The 23168-nt window shown below is 39.3% G+C and overlaps 1 protein-coding gene across 8 annotated transcripts in view; it reads right to left on the bottom strand.

Annotated features, from left to right (window-relative positions):
* PEPD (peptidase D) overlaps positions 1-23168 on the bottom strand; it is a 164164-nt gene that overhangs the window by 44983 nt on the left and 96013 nt on the right. For all 8 annotated transcript variants that reach the window (XM_072346140.1, XM_072346135.1, XM_072346136.1 and 5 more), the window contains 2 exons: positions 8015-8083; positions 2575-2652 (listed from right to left, as the gene is read on the bottom strand). In XM_072346140.1, coding sequence (XP_072202241.1) covers positions 2575-2652; positions 8015-8083 — 147 coding nt within the window. The remainder of the gene's footprint in view (positions 1-2574; positions 2653-8014; positions 8084-23168) is intronic.

Here is a 23168-nt window from a genome sequence, read left to right as displayed (position 1 = left end):
GGCTTGCTATAATTGCAATATTTGTACTTGATATCAATATCAGTACGGTGCTTTGCACATACATGTTGAATACTGAAACCCTAGAAGTACAACTTCTGTCAATAGCAATGTTTTGTGTCAGCTATTTTGTTTGTAATATGCAACAGACTGAAAATGACAGCCCTGCTTAACAAGACAGTCCATATTTATAAGACATGCCGGGATTTCTCCTTCTAGTCCTCATCCTGCACTGAGATCTTCCAGCACAGAAGCTGGGCCTGTAAAGATGTGGATTATGATGCAATATTGGAAATTTAATTCCATAGCAGTTTTTACAGAAGCAATAAATCCACTTGATGCAGATTAATTTTCAAAAATCAAAGTCATGAAATCAGACTGTTTTAAATGTGACACAGTTTTTAGAGGAGAAGTCAGAGAATCAGTCTTAAACAAATCCTGCCTACGGCCTCTTGTTGATACCTGCAAATCCTTGTAACTAATATTTCTCAAAGAACACTTGGCTATTTCAAGGAAGAAAGGCATTAATCTCATTAATCGCTTTCTGTTTTTTTTTTTTTTTTTTTCCTGGGCATTTTGTTGACTTGTTTGCTGGCAGTTGCTTCATCTCACTGCTTAGAACATAAGGCACCCAAGCAGCATATTTCTGCTAAATGACTGAATGTTATTCCTATGAATTACATAATTTCATGTAAAATATGTGAATCCCTGTTAAATAATTTACTAGAAATCACACCAAGCACCTGATCTTCTGATTCTACAGGATTCCATTATTCTGGGGAGTTATTACAGTAGATCCATAACAAAATTACTGGCAGAAGCTGAAATAATCCCACCTCCTCTTCATCGAAAGCAAAGCCACTTTTTTCTCTGTATTCATGGCTTGCTAAGACTATCCAACAGAGGGCTCCCAGTAGCTATTAAAGAGCTTAAATGAGAGCCAAATACACGATCTCTTTAACATACATAAACAAATCAGCATGCTGTCATTTTAAACAACGTACTCTGTATGCACACAGGCACATCTACATCCAAATTAGAAATCTGTAAACGCATACAAGTAAAGCCCCACAGGAGGTTTGCTATCATTTGTATTCTGAAGCTAGCTCATGATTTTTTAATATTTTTTTTTTCCAAAACTGCAGAAAATGAGTGTAGTTTTAAATCATCCTCACACAAATGCAATTACATTTTCTTACAACTTCTTTATCTTTATGAGCAGAAGGGTCATCCTGCCCCTATGAGCACAGCCAAGCTAACCACATCAGCCTGCTGTGCTAAGATGACAGGCTTTGGTCAAGGCGATCTGGGCAACTATTTGTTACAAGCCAATCTACACCTGGCAAACTTCATCTAATTAAGACATGAAACCGGACCATCTCAGGAAGAAGGTATTTCAAACAAAGTTAATCCCTGCTCTTATTGTTGAGACAGCTAAAAATGTGTGGGGCTGCTGCTTGCAGAGATCCCACTTATAATCTCCATTCCTGTGTTTTCCCAATGACACTATTCCTTCCACTGTGCAAATGCCTTAATTTTAATATTAAGGTTCAGAACACATAATACCTTGTGTTGTGTCTCAGTAACACAAGCCGTGATTTTCTAAGAATTTAATCAAACACCACAGTCAGTACAGTGCCATGTTGGTGTGCCCTACCTGATAAAAAAAAGCCCTCACAGGATATCATCTACCCAAACACAATGTGACTGTAGGTCAAAGCCACTGTAGCACTATAAATAAACAGTACTGTTTGTCTGGCTCAGTAAACTATTCAGCACATACAAAGTTAATACACAAACCACTGCACACAAAGCTTGTAAAGGAGTTTCTACACTACTAAAAAGAAATTACATACTGTAATTACATACTGTAATTAAGTGCATTCTGCAGTCCTTGCAGATGTGCAAAGAATGTCAGCTAACAGGGCTTTTTTGTTTTTTAATTACTTTTGAAAAATCAATTTGTTTTCCATAAGGGCTTTTGGTCCTATGATAATACCCAGTTGCTTTCCTCCACATCTTTACATCCAACTGTTAAAAAACCTACCTGCACCCTCACTGCACATGCTACAAAAGCAACCTCATAAAAAACCTCCACTAAATAGCTACGATTAACTCCTCCAGAACTAGTTCCATCCTTCTACAAATGCAGGCTTTCTGATCAAAGTCCTCAGAGGTGAAGTACAAAAGCTGTATTCCTCTGTTACATGTCACACAATTAGGTTTGTCTTTAAATCTATGGTAATGTCTTTGGTGATTTTATTCACACTGCTTTTATCTGCAGTGATACCGCACAACATGTGCAATGTAAAACAAGCGGAGAAAAACGTACGGTACTTGCAATCATATGACTACAATGCCAAACTCTCAAGAACTGTATTTTTTCCTACTTTATTTATTTCCTATTCAACTGGGGATGGAAGTATAACAGAACCTTTGGAAGAAATCAGAATATCTTGGCATGCAAAATTACATGCTGCTTTAAAAGTTTAGTCTTTCCAAGATTACATATCATGTAAATATTGAAACACAGCCAGTAATGTAACAAAAACATCAAATAAATAAATTCTTACTTACCACAAGTCTCCATCTTCAATAGTCTTATCATTTGGGGCTCCAGCATGCCCATAGTGCAGAACAGATGAGTTCTCCCCACTGAGAGGCAAAAAGAAAATTCACCACAATTAGTGGAAGAAGAAACATTAAAACACAACATAAGAAGGAATACTGTAAATGCAACATTGTAAAAATGTAACCATAGAACTACAGAATCATAGAATCCTTAGAGTTGGAAGACACCTTTTAATTAACTCCCCTGCAATGAAGAGAGACACCACAGCTCAATCAGGTTGCCCAGGGCCTGATCCAGCCTTGCCTTGGAAGTCTCCAGGGAGTCTCCATCAACCACATATCTAGGCAACCTGTTCCAGTGCCTCACCACCCTCACTGTAAAAGACTTCTTCCTTATAACCAAACTAAATCTACCCTCTTTAAGCTTGAAGCCATTTCCCTTTGTCCTATCACCACAGACCCTGCTAGAGTCTGTCCTCTTCTTTACTGTAGTTGCCCTTTAGATACTGAAAGGCCACTATCAGGTCACCTTGTTGCCTTCTCCAGGCTAAGGAGCCAAAGGCTCCTCAGCCTGTCCTTGTGGGAGAGGTGCTCCATCCCTTGGGTCATTTTTGTGGCCCTCTTCTGGATGTGATCCAACAGGTCTATGTCTTTCCTGTAGTGAGGACTCCACATCTGGATGCAAACATCAGCATCTTGAAATACTGAGCACGACATTTTGCAGTCTGTGAGACCTGCCATAAAATCTGCCCACGCGTGGGCTGCAGTAGCATGTTTTGTTATCTCATTCAGCAGAAATGGTTACAAAATGGGCATTTTGCTATTCTGACTGCAAGATGTGACCCTTCTGCAGAAGAGATTCAGATGCTCTCTATCTTCCAATAGCCATAAGAGCTATAAGCAAAAATACAAGTGTCGGAACAGGGTTATGCTGGCATCTCTCTGACCTCTCCAGTCTACCTTTTACCAAAACCATTTTGGTCACACTGTTCTTTCAACTGTGATGGTAGAACAGCTTCGTATTTTTGGTGAAAGAAATGTGAGGTTCAATTTCCATGAATGTTTTGCTGTACCTGAAGTAAATGTGCAACCTGACATATTTCTCAAGTTAAACTTCTGGTAAGTGCAATTGCAAAAGCAGTAAAAACGCGCTGCATTTCCCCAAAAATGTTACATTCAAGATACAGGCAGTAATTGTGAGCATTTAGATACTTAATTGATTGATTATTTACTCTTTTGAATATAACAACTCCATCAGCAAGGATTATAGATGAGAAAGCAGAGGCCTTCTTAATTTTCAGAAGATGCTCAATCTAAAGGGCTGGATCACATTAATACAAAGCAAGATCACTGTCTTACTGTTTAAGCATGTAGGAATCAGTAGGCACCAACAGAGTGATGGGGTAAGATTTCAGAATAATAGGGATAATTTTCTGACAGAGAATGTATTTCTTATAATTGTATAAAACTTAGGGAAAAATCAAAGTTGTTAAATCAAGAGTTAAAATAAACACAGAATTAAGGCTGCAATGCTCTGAGATGCTGCCCCAATGGTAGCACCCCACAAGTGGCATGCACACACACTCTCCACAGCACTTTGCCAGGATCTTAGTTGCAGACTCTATTCCTTATCTCTTTCTAGAAACGCAGATAAAGGAGAAGCAAATAGCACATACTTATGAGCAACTATCCAAAAATTTATCATGAAGCTTAAGGGCATGACTTCACGCTAACATATTTGCAGATAACTTGTTTACTTATCATCTGCTGGCACTCAGCATTATGCATCATTTCAGCAGCATAAACAACTCCTATGTTCAAATATGAACACTGCACAAATGTTTTCAATAATAGATGTTCCAAATACAAAGACGAGGGATTTCCTTTGCACAGTTTAATGTAAAGGTTTTAGTTTACAAAATATTTCTGTAAAGTTTGGCACCAACTGTTACCAAAGATGCACACAAATCTGTGTTTTACCACTGTTACTTAGGCGTTAAGCAGCACACAGTCTTTCTTGGCATTTAAGACTCCCTATCTTTCACTCCAACCCAGGCTCTGTAACACACAGAGGAGCAGCTGGTGCAGAAGACCAGATCCCCACAGCATACGCACTTGGGTGGCTTCTGTCAGGCAAGAGGCCCATCTCCCCACACCAGCTCCAGGCAGGGCCCTCACGCTGAGCACCTACGGCACACCAGTCCTCCTCCTGAAAGCTCTCACAAGTTGTTTCTCTCTCAGAAGAAATGCAAAGCCTGGGACAGGGATGACTCGCTTCAGAAATGTATGGCTCATCCACATTGAGCACTGGTGGGGACACACCTCCGCCCTGTTTCCAAGAGGTAGGAGTCAGCCCCTCCTCGTTAGAAATACCTTCACACATTAAGGGCAGGAAGATGCTTGAGAAGAAATGCTAAGAAGCTTCCCTAAAGCGACATGTACCCATGAGGTGAACGTTACAGCTAACCAGGAATTGTTCATAATGATTTGTGAGACTTTCAAGGTGGCTTTCAAAACAATTTAAACAGTACCCCCAAGCCATCAGAAAGCAAACAAGCTTTGCTGGAGAAGCTCCTTCTTTCCCCCAAAGAGCAACAGTCCAAAGTTCTCACACCAGAGCCAGAGTTCCACACCAGGAGCTGTGAGGAGGGTGGCTCTGGGCCTCCGCAGGTCAGCAACAGGGATGTCCAAGTCTGCCTCTGGGCAGCACAGCTGAAACATCTTCTAACAGACTTCTATGGGCCTATTTCCATCCCTTTAATAATTTGCCTCTAACTGATGCCAAAGACATGTTTGTTACAGAAGGAACTACATGGAGCAGCAGAAAAGCAGCAAATTAGCACCACTGAGATTGCAAACAGCGGGAAAAGATTCAGGTTACTAGGAAGGGAAAATAGGCCTCAAAATACATGCCAAATCAGGAAACAGCGTGAAAAGAAATGAGCAGAAGAAAGAGAAGGTATGTCAGTAATATTTTAAGAAAAGGATTAAGTTGCGTATCAAACATAAGAAAAAGAGCAGCTATTAGCTCTGTGGTAAGATCTGAAGAAAAAATCAACAGGCCACAAACTGAACCAGCAAGCTACTTCCATCACAATTTAAACTATGAAGTCAATCCAGAAGGAAGCATTAGCAGTCTTCTCTTCACTTTTTCATCTAAGAGATGAAACTTTAAAACGTTGTGTTGAAAAGGATTAAAAGCATGGATACAGTAAGTACTGTAGCCTTAACCTTCACCCTCCTCCTCTGCAAAATAACCACTAGGTACACTAAGGCACTGCAAGGAGCAGTCTGAATTTCAAGGCACTGCACAGTATTTGCACACCCCTCTGAAATCAATGCTTCAGAGATTTCAGTTGAATATATCTAAGTCTGTTTATCAGGTACCACAATTCTCCTTTATTTGCATTTACATAACATCAGCTGGGGCTTCAAACCATTGACAAGCTGACAACCTCTGAAAGCATTGCTAACTCCAGCACTAAGCAAACTATGTGACAAGCCGTAGCACTGACGTGTGTTATCATTCTTAACTGATTAGACAGTGAATACACAGGAGTGAATACATGACACATATTAAGTTGCATCAAATATCCATTCACCATCTCCTGATCAGCATCAGTACTGGACAGGACAGCAATAAATGCATACACTCAAACTGCAGCAAATGACTTCTACATGAAAGACAGCATTGATAACTCTTGTCATCTGCTTTATAGAGCACCTTTCTAAAACCTGAACAGAAAACATTTTTTAATTAAAAACATGATTCTCTTGTCTGGAAATTATTATCAGGCCAGTGACTAAAAAGGAAAGAACGTGTCAAATATTGTTGTTTGAAGTTTGGGGAAAAAAAACAGAACTCAGAATGAACAGAATCATACTAACTGTTCAAAAAGCCTAATTGTAAAAGCTATTTTTAATCTTAAATGTAGTTAAGCATAGTATCTACAATCACATTTCCATGGTAATTAAAAACGCCTATTACTTTTACCATTATTATGTTAATTGAGTTCATCAACTAGATCTACTTGTATCTATTTTATTAGGACCTAGCCTAAAATGGTTAATTCTATTTGTTCTTACTTCATTACTCACAATCAGAACGCAGCTTTTCATTTACAAAGGCTTTTTTCCTTTTTGTTGTTTTACTTTTAAACCCAGTTTGTCTCTGTTGTCAGTAGCAGAGGTAGAATACAGTGCCAACTCCCAGCTAAAATCACATATCAGGATGCCATCTGGATCTTGTACCATGACAAGGACTCACTATGCTTCACACCACCTTCCTACTCCAGTAGGAGTTTCAATAGGGTTAGCTATGGCATCCCTGCTTCTAGCTTCTGTACCCAAATCCAGTTCTGCAGCATGGGTTCTGATGCACTGTAAGTGTGCAGTCTGTACGGCAGTGGAAAATCATGCACAGAGACAACGTGATTTTACCTTCTCAGCTAGTAATGATACCACAGAGATGAAGTCTTGTTGCAATGGGATGTTAATTCTCAAGTTATATGATGGTACTTAAAACAGGAAAATTTCCTGACAATTTAGATGCACAATTTGCCATAAAACTGCTCATGCTCCTACTGCAATTTGGCATATAAACTGGAAAACTGCATTTGCAAATAATGAATTGAGTAAACAGCAGAACAAAGCAGAGATACTGATCATTTTCATTACCCCTGAAGCAAAATAACATTGTCATTAGCTTAATTTTTTTTATTTTTTTTAAATAAAAAAACCTATGTAAACTTGGACAAATGCCTTGAGTATCACTAGATCTAGCAGCGGAGTCTATGTATTAATAGATGCACCTTATCTGTTATATATTTCTGACTGGATATCCATTAACTAAATGGGGTTAATCTCTGCACAAAGTGCACAGCTGTCCTTCACATGTATCCTTCACTATTATCCTGAAATTCTTCGAATTAAAAACGTGCATTTCTACAACTGAAGGGAGAACTTCTTATAAAAAGTTGTATTTTCTCAAACTCAAAAGCTCCAACACCAGCTGCTGAGCAAGAAAAGAGAGCAAAATGTTTCCAAAACTCACTTCCCCAAATCAATTTTAGTGCAGCATAACCTCAAAGAAGTTTGAAAATGCTATGAAATACTTCAGGTGTATTCCAAAAATAGTATTTGTGAACAACAAAGAATAGCTCTAGAGCCCTTCTTCATAACTCTACTTAATAAAAGAGCCAACTGTAGCAAAGATACGAGCACACAGCTATATCTTGGCAGCAGCAGGCATCGTAGAACCTGTAACTGAGCCCTTTAAGATCTGACACCTGCCACCTTTTCTTGGCTTTTCCAGAGGAAACAGTTCAAACCTTACTCTGGTGGCACTCACAAACACACCGCATGCCTCAAAGGAACAATATTACAATTATCCAGCGGGAAACTGACAATAAACATTTCAACAATTCAATAGAAGCCATCAACTTACCTGCCACAGATGCAAGTGTAGGAAGTATGGCGCATGCCACCTCGGGTGTAGCAGTAGTGCTGGAAAAGGCTGCAAAGAAAGAGAGCTGGTAATTATTAGTGCATTCAGAAGCATCACAAGACAGAGAGGAAAGCAAGCCTTGCCTCAGCACAGCTGAGCTGCTACCAATCCTGGCTCATTACTGGGTTACCTGCCTAGGTGAGCGCTCGTTGAGCTCATGCCCTACAGCTCGACAGCTGCATGGGTCACCTCACCCCTTATTTAAGTGCAGCACAGTGCCTCTGAATGCTGCTCCCCGTTGCATTGACATCCTGTTGGAGGAGCTCTTCAGCCTCAAAAGCATTAAAACGTTTTCATCTTTACTGTCAAAGTCCCCTTCATAGGAGGGCAGATGTGCCCAAAGCACAATTAATATAGCATTAGGTGTTTTAAGAGCTAAGCACATACCATGGATCCTTTTACTCTTTTTGAAATATGTTCTAATTACGATCCAATTCCCTTTAATACTGAATGGATTCAAAAACTCATTTGTTGTAATACTGAAATCATTTCATTAACACAGAGTGATAATGGTGCTATTCAAAGAATAGAGATGTTGTGATTTTATCCTGCAGAAACAATCCACAGAACGCAATTCAAGTTCTTTGAAGGATATTAAAGACATTACATGCTTGTAAATCCAAACTAGATTTTAAAATTACACAAGATGACAGTATTTAAAGAGAAACAAAGCAAACCGTACAGATTGATCACAAAAGGACAAAGAAAAGCCTACATTTAAGGACTTAGCAGGGAGACACATTATACAAGATTTACTTTCTGCTCAAACCATTGTGGCTTTGCAAAGCAGAAAAACTGATTTTTTTTTTCCTGCCTCAGAAACCAGTAACTGCAAAGAACAGGTCAAATGAAAGAGAAGCTAAAGAGGAACTGATGTAGTGACAGAGCACTGCATTTGGCTAAGGAAATTAATAATCCAAACCACAATTTGCCCTCACATAGAAGCAAAGTTACAGATGTGCTCCTCCCAACCTGCCTGCAGGTAAGGTTTATTCTGCAGGACACAGCACAGCACAAACATTTTGCAAAACAATATCTTATGCCATTATATATGTATAGTTATGTCCCGGGAAGCAACTTCTATCGTGTTTTATAGACCCTTCATGCTAAATTATTGGATAAAGTATTTCCTCCAGTCAGAAACTTTAAGTAACCTTCTAAAGAGCTTTAAAAATGAAATAATGAAGGTTGTAAACATCCTTCCATCATCACTGATGCAGGGATAGCAGGGCTTGTTTTTCCATATGACAACTGATCACATATTCATGGTTGGAATTTATATGAAACTGTGCAGCACAATAACAGCAGTCACCTTTTGCAGTACTCCCAGATTAGCAGTAAAAAGCAGTAAATAAATTAAGACAGGCTTCGTATTATCCATCTGCTGCTTGAACTTTCTTTTTTCTAAAAAAGGAAATCTGATCATTTCATCAAACACTGTGGACTTTCTTTACATAGTGAGGAGCTGCTTATGTGATTGAGCTGAAGAGAACCTGACTGCCAGGTGATGAGTTATCCAGTACAAGCAGTAAAACTACTCACATCGCTGTGAATTTACTTTTTCAGACTATGACTCATCAGAAACACATTCAGGTGGTTGGCAAGAAATTCAGCATTGCTATCACAGACTGCTTTGGATAGCCTGTCTAAAATAAGTGAAGGATGGCATATCCTTTTAATGGCAAAAGTTGGCTTTTCAAAGCCAAAAAAAACCAACACCACAGATAAAGAATTACAGAAGCTGCCAGTGCTTTGTAGTTAAAACCCTGGCTCCACTGAAGACAAAGCAGATCCTGCCACTAAACCCTATCACACCAGGGTTTCACTTCTATCCACTGGAATAGTCTTTATCAAAAAGTGGAATGCACAGGTAAGAAGCCTGAGATAGTTGGATAGAATATCATTAAATGTGGTGCTCCATATTTACTGCAAACACTGCATCTTGACCTCTCCCTACTCCTTATGAGCAGAGGCAGCTTCATGTTAATGCTGGATGCTCTCTGTGAGCATTTAATGCAACCAACAGATGCAAGAGTTAAGCATCTCTTTCTTTCCTCTTTCATGTGTTTCAAAGCTTTTCTGCCATGTTTTATGCAGTATTTCCCTGGAGGGTGTATGCATTACTTATCATGCACTTACCATCTCAGTCATGTATACAGATCAGCCACTGGTGTACTTGCATGTGAGATTTTACCTTTTAAACACACACTCACTGCTTTGGAACAACATCTTTTTTCCTTCCTCTCCTTTCTTCTTTTAAAAATAAATACAAAGATGCATTCTGGCTTTGGTGCCAAAAACATCATCTTTAACTGATTAGCAATATTATATTAGAATTTAATTGTAGCTTTAAAAAAAAACCTCAAGTGTTTTTTGTTCCCCCCCATTAACTGAAAGAAGAGGAAACACTAACCTCCATTAACTCAAGTAAATCTCACAGGACGGCTCCCACCCCACTCCAACTCTTGTAGATTTGCTGAGGTGCACATTAACATCATCACCATTGCTCTGCCAAGAATTGACTGTGTGGGTTCTTTATTATTAGAAATAACAGGAAAACATGTACACTTGGTATTTTTGAGAAGTACTGCATCCATTCAAACAAACTTCCAAAATGTTTGAAAAGTCACAACTCCACAAGGTCCTGCAGTAAAACCTGCTATGGATGGTCTGACAAGTTGTGTGAACCACTCTGACAACGATGCCTGCATCTTAAAATCATCTCCAGTCCAGTTCCTACAGCTGATTAATGCATTCTAACAATTCCAACCAGATCCATGCCAGAAATGCAAATTGAAACCAATAGCTTAATATTAACCATCCTCCTAACTCAGATGGATTCATGGAACACAGGCACTTAAGGGAGGAGGGACAGTAACAATCAGTAATGAGTTCCCCCACACTTCTTTTCAGGTCTTCCATGTCACCAAAATAAAATGCATTCATGTGCATTCTGCCAAGTGGGGTTTTTATTTCCCCAAAGAAGTAAACAAGTAATCTCTAATTTTAATTCCTGCTGTTTGCTCTGAGTCATGATATTCAGAAGACAACCACAATTTATACTTCTCAGCTATTCACTTCCAAAACCAAGACACTCTAGATCAAAAAGCTTCAACTTCTAAATACAAATACAATTAAGTAATTTAGGTCAAGTTACTGCGACATTACCTACCACATCCTCAGGGGCACCTCCCCATGACCCCTATACCCCAGTAGGGTGTCTTCAAGTAACCCAGGCTGCAGGACTTGGCAAGGGAGGAACAACTACCCATCCACCCCAAGTCTGCCTAGGCCAGACAACCAACCTCATTAAATCACCCGAGGCATTACTGCCAGATAAGGGAGCCTCTTCAGGAACACACCTGCTGCCTACTGCTAGCTCAGACACCAGTTTTGCAGACTGTGTATCACAGACTGGCTATCAGAAACTTAACCTCCCTTGTCATGCACACAATCCATGGAAGGGTCAAGGATGCTCTTGGGTCAGTAACCCATTAAGGTGCTTGCACTGAAAATACAATCTATGTTTCCCCCCCACAAACGATCACTCACTGGCTTGAGGATGTTTCAGATTCACAATAATTTCCTCAGCGCACTTTTGAGAAAGTTGCCTCCTAATAAAAAGAAATCTTCACACACTTCAAAAATAGCATTCTTTGAACAAAGCCCGTGAGACTCTCCTTGAAATGCAAGCAGGTGGTTTTTCAACTTTGAAACCATGAATTGAAACCACAGTAGCTTAAGAGAATTTCATACAGCACTCAGAGGATTTTCTTTCTTTTTTTTTTTAACAAGTACAGTTGCAAGACATAGGTGAATAGCTATGAGAATTGAATTACTGCTGAATTACAACAACACTGTGCCCTTATGCTTTTGTACAGTGTTCAGTATCAAGAACAGCCACAACACAGGCTAAAAACCAAAGCTTTTTTCCCCAAAGAATTCACAAAAGGCTGAATTTTCCAAAGTTGATCTATTTATAGCAGGACTGACAGCCACTGTTTTGATCATCTAGACATGTAAGTATTTAACACGAGGAAGCTATAAAGCCCAGATCACATGTAATTATTAAGCCATAGTAAATACAGTTTGGTATCTGAAGTACTTACACACCAGACAGAAGGGAGAAGGCTTTCTGATCTCAGACTAACAGCTGAGCAAGGGACATAAACCCAGGCAAGCAATGCTTTGTTCAGAAGCCACGATGTTCTTCAACACAGGGCACTTTGCTTTGTTATACTACTTTTGCAATGTTGTTCCTTTTCCATGGGTTACCAGATGTTTTAAGGTTTTGTTTATCTAATCCCGATTTCATTCTGTTCACAACACAATGCTGCAGTATTGCAAAATGTGTCCAAGGTTGTTTCAGTAGAACCTCACTGTGTCAAAACTTCAGTGTGATAGAATAAAGGGGAGTGCAGAAGAGCAAAAACCACCCAGATTTCTATTCATGAACAAATGGTGGATTAAAATTACCATCAGATCAAGCAGAATTAATGCTCTGAGCAGGTGAACAGAAGTTTCTCCTATATTTCAGACCTAGGTCCCAAGAGACATCATTAAAGATATTATATAGGCAACATTATCAACTAGGTGGTCCACACGGCTAGGAATGGCTTAGAATAGAACATACTCTCCAGAAATACCAGGAAAGAAAAACACTTTTATGCACCAACCTCTTAAATTCAACTGCTGAGGCTACTGCTGCTGACATCCTGATGGCTGGGCTGCTCTGCCACGGAGTGCAGCAGCTAAAGTTTAATATTAGCCAAAAATACTGCACGTTGCTGCATTGTGAGGCATCTCTACTGAGCATCACCCTCATGTGTGCCACGTACAAGGCAGAACTGTGACATTTCTTGAAAAAAGTCAATAATTCTAAATTCTGTTCTCATTTTTTTTGTCCTCTTTAACTCAGTTATTTTTATTATTTGCAGCAAACTCCAGGTAATAATAGGTGCTTAGAAGAGAAAAATGTCATTTGAGTTCAGAAGGAACAGAAGGACCGTAACTTTAGTAAGCAGGTATGACATGAAACTAGTAGAATATTAATGTAACTACAGTGCAGAACATCTATAATGAAATAAGGAAAAGCTGAGTAGAAGCAGCAATAGGCATGAATGGCCTCACCTTGGTAATCAAAAATTCATGTTGGTATTTCTAAATGCGCTACTTCTCTGCACTAAGATGGATGACAAGCCAGAACTCAGGGCAGGAACAGAGGGCAAGTCCTGCCCACATGCAGATATATTTTAATCATACAAAAGTACACAGACCAGAAGGGATGCATTCCTTCAGGAAACAAGGCCCATGAAGGCAAAGCCATTTCACCAGCTGTCAGTGCTACCTGGAAACCAGAGACACATGAAACAGGAAGCCCACACATAAGACAAAGCCCAGAACTGTCATAAGCATCACATACGATCTGCAGTGATTGAAGGTAATCTATAATCACAGCTACCTGTTCCACACGAAGCAGGCTTTCCCCCATCACTTTGCACACATAAAATTTTAACAATAGATTTTGGGGCAGAAAACAAATACACACCACAATACCATGCATTAGTTTAATAACGTATGTGGAACTGTGTCCCCTATCGCCCTGCGCAGAGACAGGCAGCCGCAGGAGCACACTGCAAAAACACCTCTTCAATAAATCAATCCCTTGATCTTGAACTTGCACTCAAGAAGTATTTAAAGAAAACCTTCAGTATGGCTGTCAAATTAGTACTTTCCTGAAACTCATTTAAATCTACATGGAAAATGCATCTATCATTTGTCAGAATTCATTAAACTGCATAAAAATCAGCTGACTTATAGATTCAAATATTATGACAACGATTTATATCCTCATAGTTACTGTTTGATAGAAATTAAACTGATTAAGACATTCATAGTACAAACCTGCAAAGACTAATTCTCAAAAACTTGTGTGGCAGTGATAGGCTGATGGCTGGGCTAGATGGAAGGTCTTCTCTAACCTCAGCGATTCTATGAGTCAAGGCCTACCTGACTCTTCTTCCATACATACAACCTCAACCTACAGCAACTTTGTATTGCATGTGGCTCTCCCATATTTGCAAAGTCTGCAATGGAACTGCTATGAAAACAACACCAGTTATTGTAACAAAGGATTTCATTAGAGCTTTAGTGAGTTAAAGGACTACCATTACTTCTGGTTACAGAAGGATGTGGTACAAAAGTGTGCCATCACTAATGCTTCGGGTATGATTAGATCACTGCAAGCCATGAAGTTAAGCGATTGTCCCCACAGTTAATAGAGCTACAAGACTACAAGTGCAATTCTGGAGTCCACTACAACATTAAACACATGAACACATTACATGCTGTCTTCAACACCCCTTTGGTTGGGTGGTTCAATGTTGATGTCAAAGGAGATCACAGAAGTAGAGAGTGTGTTACAAGTTGCAAAACGTATCCTCCAACACAACACCATCATTGGTTTCTGCACTTTGACTCACATTCCTGCTTACATGTCTGAAACTTCCCATCCACTGCATTTAGATAGTTAACATGGCAGCACAATCCTTTATACAGCACAGGATTTTTAAACAGGTTTACAGTCTTCACCAAATACATAAAACAGATACCTATCACCACACCACAAGGCAATGGTCCTTAAGAAGGATCTCCTTATTTCTTCAACAGTTCTGAAGCACTCTTGTACTCATGTAAACTAAGTTCTGTAGTAGTCTAGATTTCACGCTTAATCTCATATTACAGAAAGAAAAGGCATGAAATTCTTAGACTCATTTCTCCAACTCTAATAATTCCAGATCTCAACTGGCAGATTTTAAATTAAATTTTTTGCAGTTTAAACCTATTTATCAACAGCTAATTAATGAGGTCTAAATCCTTTGATGACAGAATGATTAAACTGCATTTTAACTAATCCATCTTTAATTAAAATGCTGCCAGCAAACCATTTCTGGATGTGTAAAAAGGACACATTTATAGACGCTCACTCTTTAACTATGCATTATGTAAAGCCAATAATTAGGAGAACTCATGATTTCAATTATATTTTAATTACTGTTACATATAAAACATGCTTTAATAGATGTAATGCAATACATTTTCTTTCTTCACAACCCACTAATCATTCCTATTGGGGTGACAACCAAATAAAAGGAAGTTTAATATATGTGCTAGTACAGGAATCTTGTTTTAGCTTTGAGCCAATTCTCTCTGCATTTCTTCTCTGCAGCAGAAAGGTACTCAATTATCTCCAAGCCTAAAATCCAAATGACTCCCTATAGATCCTGTTAAAATGCTAAAAAGAAATTAGCTGTAAGTGACCATAATGAAGATAAATACTTTATCCTTATTATTACTCATGTATGTCTGCAAAATTCTTGAACTCAAAGCATAAGGCTACTTAAAACCTGCTAGATAAGGAAAAACCATAAGGAGACTCCTACTCCTTTCCTCATCTGATTTTAGGAAAAACACAGCCACAAGACGCTCAACACACTGCAGGAGCCACCAAGTTCATTTAGATAGGAAATTCCTCTTCCTCCATCTTGGAGGGGAGGGTGGGAGATGAATGTAACATGATGATGGCACCCAGCTTCTCAACTTCTGCATTAATGGAAGGCTGAGACACAAGAATGATCAAAGGTCAGCTATCCTATGCTACATCTAATCCAGTTTCTAATGCAAATATGTGACAGTAATTTCTTTCCAAATCATGCCATGCACAGATAGCTGGTCGGCAACATCCAACGTCCTGTGGTAATCCAGCCTTTACCACTGCATGTTAGCATCATAACATTTTTTGCTGAGACAACTTCACAACCGATAAATTAAATGTATTAAATACGTTTTTAAACTCTGTTTGGAACGTTCCAAGTAATAGTATCACAGAGTAAATTCTGCCGTAGCATTTTACTACTTTCAGTGATCTGAATTGGGCACAAAGAAATGAATAAGCTTAAAAGAGAAACGTGGTTGAGTTTCCTAATAAACTGCACTTGACAAACAACCCAAAGCATATGTTATTTTTATTGGCTGAGATGTTAAATTTAATTTTCATAAGCTTATTTTTTCTGTTTGGATTGATAATGAAATTGCTGGGTTCACTTTAAGTTTCCTTTGAAAATATCAATTATTTAACAAATGCTGACGGTAAGATGTTTTCACATCACAGGCAGTTATGATGAAGTCACTGTACACATTTCAATACACAGGGCAAGGTTCTGCACAATCTGATTCATATAAACCTTCTCATTTTCCTTTTTGTCTATCTCTGCGTATGGCACAAAAATGCTCTACCAAGCAGGCTGCACATTTATATCCTGATTAAACAGAAACAACAGAACATAATGAAGTGCACACAACTACCTCCTGAGCAGAACATGCCTGAAAAGATAATCTGAATATTTAAGTATTCAAACTTAACAGATGTCAGGGATAAACACGGTCGTGCCCACGTGCTTTATCAAGGTTTATCAAGAGCACTCCATACTTTTTAAAAAGACTACAACAGACGTACTCTGAAGAAAAAAACTCACATTTGTTACTTATAGTACATAATGTGTATTCCACCACATCACATTACTTGGCCTCCTAACCAGGATACTGTTCTTATTGTCTCTTATGGCCCCTCCCAGTAGATGTCCATGGACACATATACTTAAAGACAGCATGCACGATCATATTAAGTGAGAAATATTCAATAAGAAATACTCTGTCAGAAGTGCTCAGAAAGGACAGTAATAAGTCCAGCACCAGAAACATAACATTATTTTAGAAGATAATCAGAGGTATATGGTTGAAAGCAACTGCTTGTCTTCTTTACAGATTAATTTCCCTATTTAAATGCTAAGTATATTAAGTGCTTTTGTTTGAAGATGGCACTTTATCCAGTATGCATTGACTTCCTTCTCTGCCTGAAGAGACCTTCCACTTAGGCAAGGACAGAGTGTACAACACCATGCTGAGTACCCCGGGCACACCACAAACATGGGAAGGGAGAGACTCTCACTTCCTCTGGAGGACTGAGCTTTAGTTCTCAGAAGGCAGACCTGTGCAACATCTCCTTGCTCTCCCACACATCTTCTGGTGTAACACACCACACTGCTGCTTTGCTAGCAAAGATTGTGCAGCTAAATATGGAAAACTTGATCAAACATTTCATCTAATTAACTACAGAATATTATCCACATTTTTCCTAAAATCACAGTTTTCATTCCTAGACCAAGACATTGACCCCAGCACCCCGAGGAGCCTACAGTAAGAGGTATGTTTGGCTGGATCTGCTTCCAGATACTACGTGGTCAAAAGAAAGAAAAAAGTTTCCTTGGCTTGTGCAGATAAATGACAGATCAGAAATGTCCTTCTCTAATCTTTCTGCCCATGTTTCAAGGGTCCTGGTCATATAAAATCAGTGAATAGCTGCCCGGAGGACCACAACATTTACCACAAATTACTTCTTTGTGGAAAAATCAATTTTATAGCCTCCTGAATTTCAAACACTTGTCTCTTCAATCCCATGGAATTACTCTTTTGAGAGCCAAGCCTGAGATAGATGACTCCAAGGATCTACTCCTGGGGCATGAAGTATCTGTTATAAAAATCTAGAGAGGACTTGTAAGTCTTTGGAAAAGACTCAGAGTAAAGAAAACATGTATCAACAGCTTAACATTATATAGCTAGAAATGTCCAGATTAATCTGTTGAGCATCCAGCAATCTTCTGTCCCAGCAGACCAGAAACTTAAATCCAAGTTTGTCTGATGTAACAGCACCAGAAAGCATTTCAAAGGACACAGGAGGACATACTCTCCTGCAAGCTGGCCTGGAAGTGTCAACATACCTGCTGTTCGGCTCATGTGTGGGGAATGTTACAAAGCTACATTCATCAGAATGAAGCTTTAAAAACTAAAGCTCCTGAGAACTTTTCACATACATACAACCTTCAAAATAAACACTGTTACCAGGTATGTATGGGGAGTAGAATGAAAAGCACTCAGTAAAGGTGACTCAAGAACACTGAAGCCCTTGCTGCTCTCCTCACTCAGACCTACGAATAAATCAGTAATACTGACTGTGGTTCCTTTGGTCCACGTTGCCTATTAAGAACTGTCATTCAGATGAAAGTGAAGAGGAAGATCAGCCTCTGCAGAACTTGAAACAATTTAAGCTGTCAGGCAAAGCTCATAAGCAACATACAGGAAACTGCCTAGCTCAGTGCTCATCAGTTTCTGCACATCCCCTGCTTTCATCAGAAAGAATTAACACCATGCAGAATTGAGGATGACATCAACCAGCTATAAAAACACAACAGTTTACTGCTTCCCTAAAACTCTTGAGGGTGTTTCAGTTACGCCACTCCTGGTGCTGCAGAGGCTCCAAAGCAGTAAATGAAAGGAATCCCAGTACTTGGCCAGAGTGTGATTTTTGTATCTATCCAAAAAGAAATTGAAAAGCTACATATGCACTCCAGACTTGAAACTGCTTGTGTCAAGATGTGAAACTTCATAGCAAGGTTGCATCTGCAGGAGGCGCGGTCTTGCTTTTGGACCAAAATGGCATCATCTGTTCTCTTTATACAGACTTGTGACCTACCAAACACGGCTCCTTCCCCTCAGGAGAGGATGAAGGCACACAGGAAGACAGGGAAACAGGCAGTATGAACTGGTATCAGCTAAGAACTGCACGGGGCTTTCTGTTCACATGCTCAAGTAGCTCCAGCAGTACCTGTACACTGCTTAGACCACTTAATCTTACTGAAGTGGAACACACACTTTAAAGCAAGGTCTTTAAAGGATGCTCATTTAAGCATGTACCAAAATGCCTTTGCCCACTTAACTCTGCATAAAGGGACTCTTACTTCTTGTGAAAACCTTTTCTCTTTGCACCGGTTTTAAAATGGAGCTGACATTAGAGTACTGCTTTCTATACAGACAACCAACACGAGTATTATAGACAAAGAATTAAAGAAAAGTTACCTTGGATTAGATTTGTTCCCTGAGGTAATTAAGCCTTTGTTCTGATGCAGATTTAGAAGCCTCATTAGCTCTTTCTGAGAGTTTCGCTACACAGAGGATGTGTGCTGCTGTTTGCAGGCCCTCATTTCTAATTTACGTCCAGATCATGTGGTCAGTATTCTGTAGCTTTCACCTAAATCTTTCTTAAATTTGACCTCTCTCTTGTCTATATAAAAGCACATTTTGTACTAATAATACAAAATAACAAACTCAGCTGATCAAATTACCCAGATCATACAACTTAACCTTCCATCATTTTAATCATAGAATGGCTTGAATTGGAAAGGACCTCAAGGATCACATAATTCCAACTTCCGTGCCAGAGGCTGGGTTGCCAACCAGTAGATCAAGCACCAGCTCAGGCTGCCCAGTGCCCCATCCAACCTGGCCATAAAACACCTCCAGGGATGGAGCATCCACATCCTTGCTGAGAAACCAATTCCAGCACCTCACCATCCTCTCAGTGAAAAACTTCCCCCAGACATCAAATCTAAATCTTCTCTCCTTTAGCTTAAAACCATTCCCCCTTGTCCTATCACTATCAGCGTAAAAAATTCTCCCCTCCCTGTTTATAATCTCCCTTTAAAAACTGGAAGGCTGTAATAAGGTCTCCCTGCATTCTTCTCTTCTCCAGACTGAACAAGCACATCTCTTTCAGCCAATCTGATCTTCTTTGTGGCCCTTTTCTGGATGCTCACCATAAGCTTGACATCCATCCTGTGCCATCCTCTGATGACCTAGTAACTCTCAAAGATCCAAATCTATAAGATTTATTGGGATCTAGGAATTACATCTGATAAGTCAAATACCATCAGACTTAATATCAACTCCTCTGTAGCCCTAGTCATGAAAAAAAACAACATGACGCTTAAAAAAGGATTTGATCCTAACAGCTGTCAGTTAGCCAGTTTACATCTACTTAATGTGTACCTTATTAGTATCGCACACAACTAATTACAATGCTGTGTGATAATAAGTTAAATGCATTACCAAAGGCTAAGTATATTACAGTCATGGAGTTCAGTTTATCTACAAAATGTAATCTAATATAAAAAACTAAATCCAGGTTTCTTTAAGCACTTGTCTTCCACTGCTGGAACACTGCATTGCCATTGCTGACAAATCAGCTTCCCTCACCAGGATCTCAACTGGGCATCTTCCACAGCCACACTCTGCACTTATCAGTCTCTCTCCTTTCCCCCACCCCCTGCAAATCAGTACTGGATGATCCACTAAAATATACATCGCTATTTGGACCCTCTACATTACATCAAAGTAGCTTGGAAACAGCAAAAGCTAACGAAGAGAATTCACTTCATTTTGAAACAATTGTGTAGCAAACTTTTCGCTTTAAATACTACATCCACTGGAAAAGAAACAGAAGTGTTAAATGAGATTTGTCTGCATCATGGATTCATATAATAAAGTTGATCACGAAATGATTTTTATATTCAAGAACATAAATGTAGGTTATTAAAACAACTGATAGCTAAAAAGCTCATCTTAATTCTTCATTTTTCAAATATATTTCAAATTGTATTTTTAAAGGAGCACTTACTTAACTACCCATTTCAGCTCGCTGGTAATTCCACCAAACAAATGACCTTTTCCCCTCCTTTTTGAGTTCAGTTACTTTTATTTGTCCCCTAGTATTCAGCAGACAGCAGTCACATCAATAAAAACGTCAATTCTGATCTGCCTCATGAGATGCAACAGCACCAGATAGATTTTCAGTCAGAAGGGTGACCAGAACAGCTGTTATTAACAGCCATTAGAGAGTGTGGCAGGACCAGCAGACAGCTCCCTGGATTTAGGCTGCATTAAGTGGATATTGTACACAGGCAGACCTCCTAGCACTGTAAGTACCATCACAACTCTATGCTGCAGTTGAACTCTCTGCTGTCAGAACTGCTTAGGTCACAGCACATGAGATGCTCTGCAGCAAAGTGGCAAGCATTCTGCTGTACTGCTAAGTGTACATAGCTTACCATAATAAATTCAAATTACTTAATACAGGTACTTGAGCAAAGGTCTACAAGAATGAGTGAGGGAGATTGTTTGACATTGAACTAATCAGAAAATCACTACAGGAAAGAAGAACGTATAGGAGCATTTTGCTAGAGACAGCACTGGCTTTTAAATCATAATTCCTGCTTGCCCCATCCTACAAAATCAATCCTCATTTTCATGCCACCTGCATACAAAATACACCAGTAGTTGAAACATCATTTTTAACTGGGTAGATAACCCAGTTCCATGACGGATAATGCATGAAGGGTAGAAGCCCAGTTTTCACAAACCAAAGACACGAAGACATTATTATTCATATCAAGAATGGAGCCAAAGCAAAACTTTACAACCAAGATGTTATGCATCACTCTCAATTTTGTTTAACAAGTACGAGCAACAGGAGCACTTTTATTCAAGTATTTCAAGCTCTTATATTACTCCTAAGAACTTCAACAAATCCCACTTTATGCAATGTCTCTCTAGGTGCAGAGCTGTGCTCTTGACAGGAGGCCAGAGCAGCTCCTCCATCCCACTGCAGAATAGCAGCCTGCACGGTGAACCAGGGCACTGCAGGGCTGCTCAGAAGATGGCAAGCAGATCACACAGGCTGCAGCTACTCATTTCTGAGATATGGAATCTCTTCATGCCCCTCCTGGATTATTAGACAAGCTTTTAAATCAAGATTGGCTTAGAAGATTCAAGGTCATTTCAGAAAGCATCTAAGAATCCTGGAAATTTAATCCCACATTCCCAAAATACCAAAGCACCAATTCCTAGAGCATCCAATAGGACAGAGCTGCCCTCAAGAACCTGGCCTTAAAAGTTTAAATTCTCCTGAAAAGGCACTACAGGAATGGAACTACAGAGCTTTTGAAGATTGAAACCAATGTCTTTCCTCACATTAGCAGCAGCACTTTGATAATTTAAGCTGAAAGAAATCCAATATATTTTTCACTCTCTAGCCACTCTTTTCCTTCCCTGCTAGCCTGGACAATGAAAACAGATGGATCTATTTCTCTCACAGCTCCTTGTGCACCAGGTGAGCTCACAGTCGCCAGTGCTGACCCAGCCCCCACCTGTCCTTGAGAAAACACTGCTGCTCCTCTGTGCTTCCTCCAGCAACTGGTTTCTACCAGTCTTCACTGGGAAAAAAAAGAACAGCTGTACAGGTTCATCTACTGCCACTAATGAATTAACTGTATAAATAAGTGTTTATTTTCATGCCACAGGATGCATATAGAAGGAAATAGCCTCCATGAGACAATGTGTCATACCAGCACATACCAATATCCTGACACACTCATACACAGAACATCAGCCCCTAGCCTCAGAGAAAAGCACATGTTTAGGCCAAGACACAATTCATTTACTGGGGACTCTTGAGTGCAATGAATCCTTAAACAGAAATACCACTACACCCCACACAGAATAAATCAGATACAGTTTCCTACTTGGAAAAAGATAAAGTATAAAATATTCTACAAGCTACCTATTTTTATCAGGATAAATATAATCATATTGGTAAGATCAGACACATCCAGCTTCTGAGTTTGCAATCTACAACTACCAAACCACTTCTGTGAACCTTCTTTGACTACTGAGGAAAAAACAAGCACAAATAACTGTTTACAAAACCCATGAAATCTAAGTTGCTTCCCACTGCCAGAAACAGTGCTTCCATTCCCCACTCTCCACTCCCAACAACCCCATTTACAAGGGATTTGATTTTGTTTTTATGGCTTCTTTATTTATGCTCCATTGAACTTTTCCAATATCTGAAAATTTGTAATATCTGTAATTTGTAATATCAGATATCCAGTATCTGTGGAATTTGTCAAGATTCTTTGATGGCTGAGGAACATGTCTATATTCCCTCCCCCTAGCTACTAAGTTTAGTAGTCTTATAAGCACATCCCTAATCCCTTTGGGCTTCTGTATCATTCAAGCAAAGTCTCTTCTTAATTCTTTACTCCAACTCAGCACAGCATTCACTCTTTCTAATCACTCTGAAAATCAAGACCTCTGAATGTCATTACAGACACTGCTTTTTTTATTGCCTAGATTTCTAAGACAA

This window comes from Excalfactoria chinensis, chromosome 11 (assembly GCF_039878825.1).
Source record: "Excalfactoria chinensis isolate bCotChi1 chromosome 11, bCotChi1.hap2, whole genome shotgun sequence".
In the NCBI taxonomy this organism is placed as follows: Eukaryota; Metazoa; Chordata; class Aves; order Galliformes; family Phasianidae; genus Excalfactoria; species Excalfactoria chinensis.
Note: the sequence above shows the minus strand (reverse complement) of the source record. Positions and strands in the feature narration are given on the sequence as shown.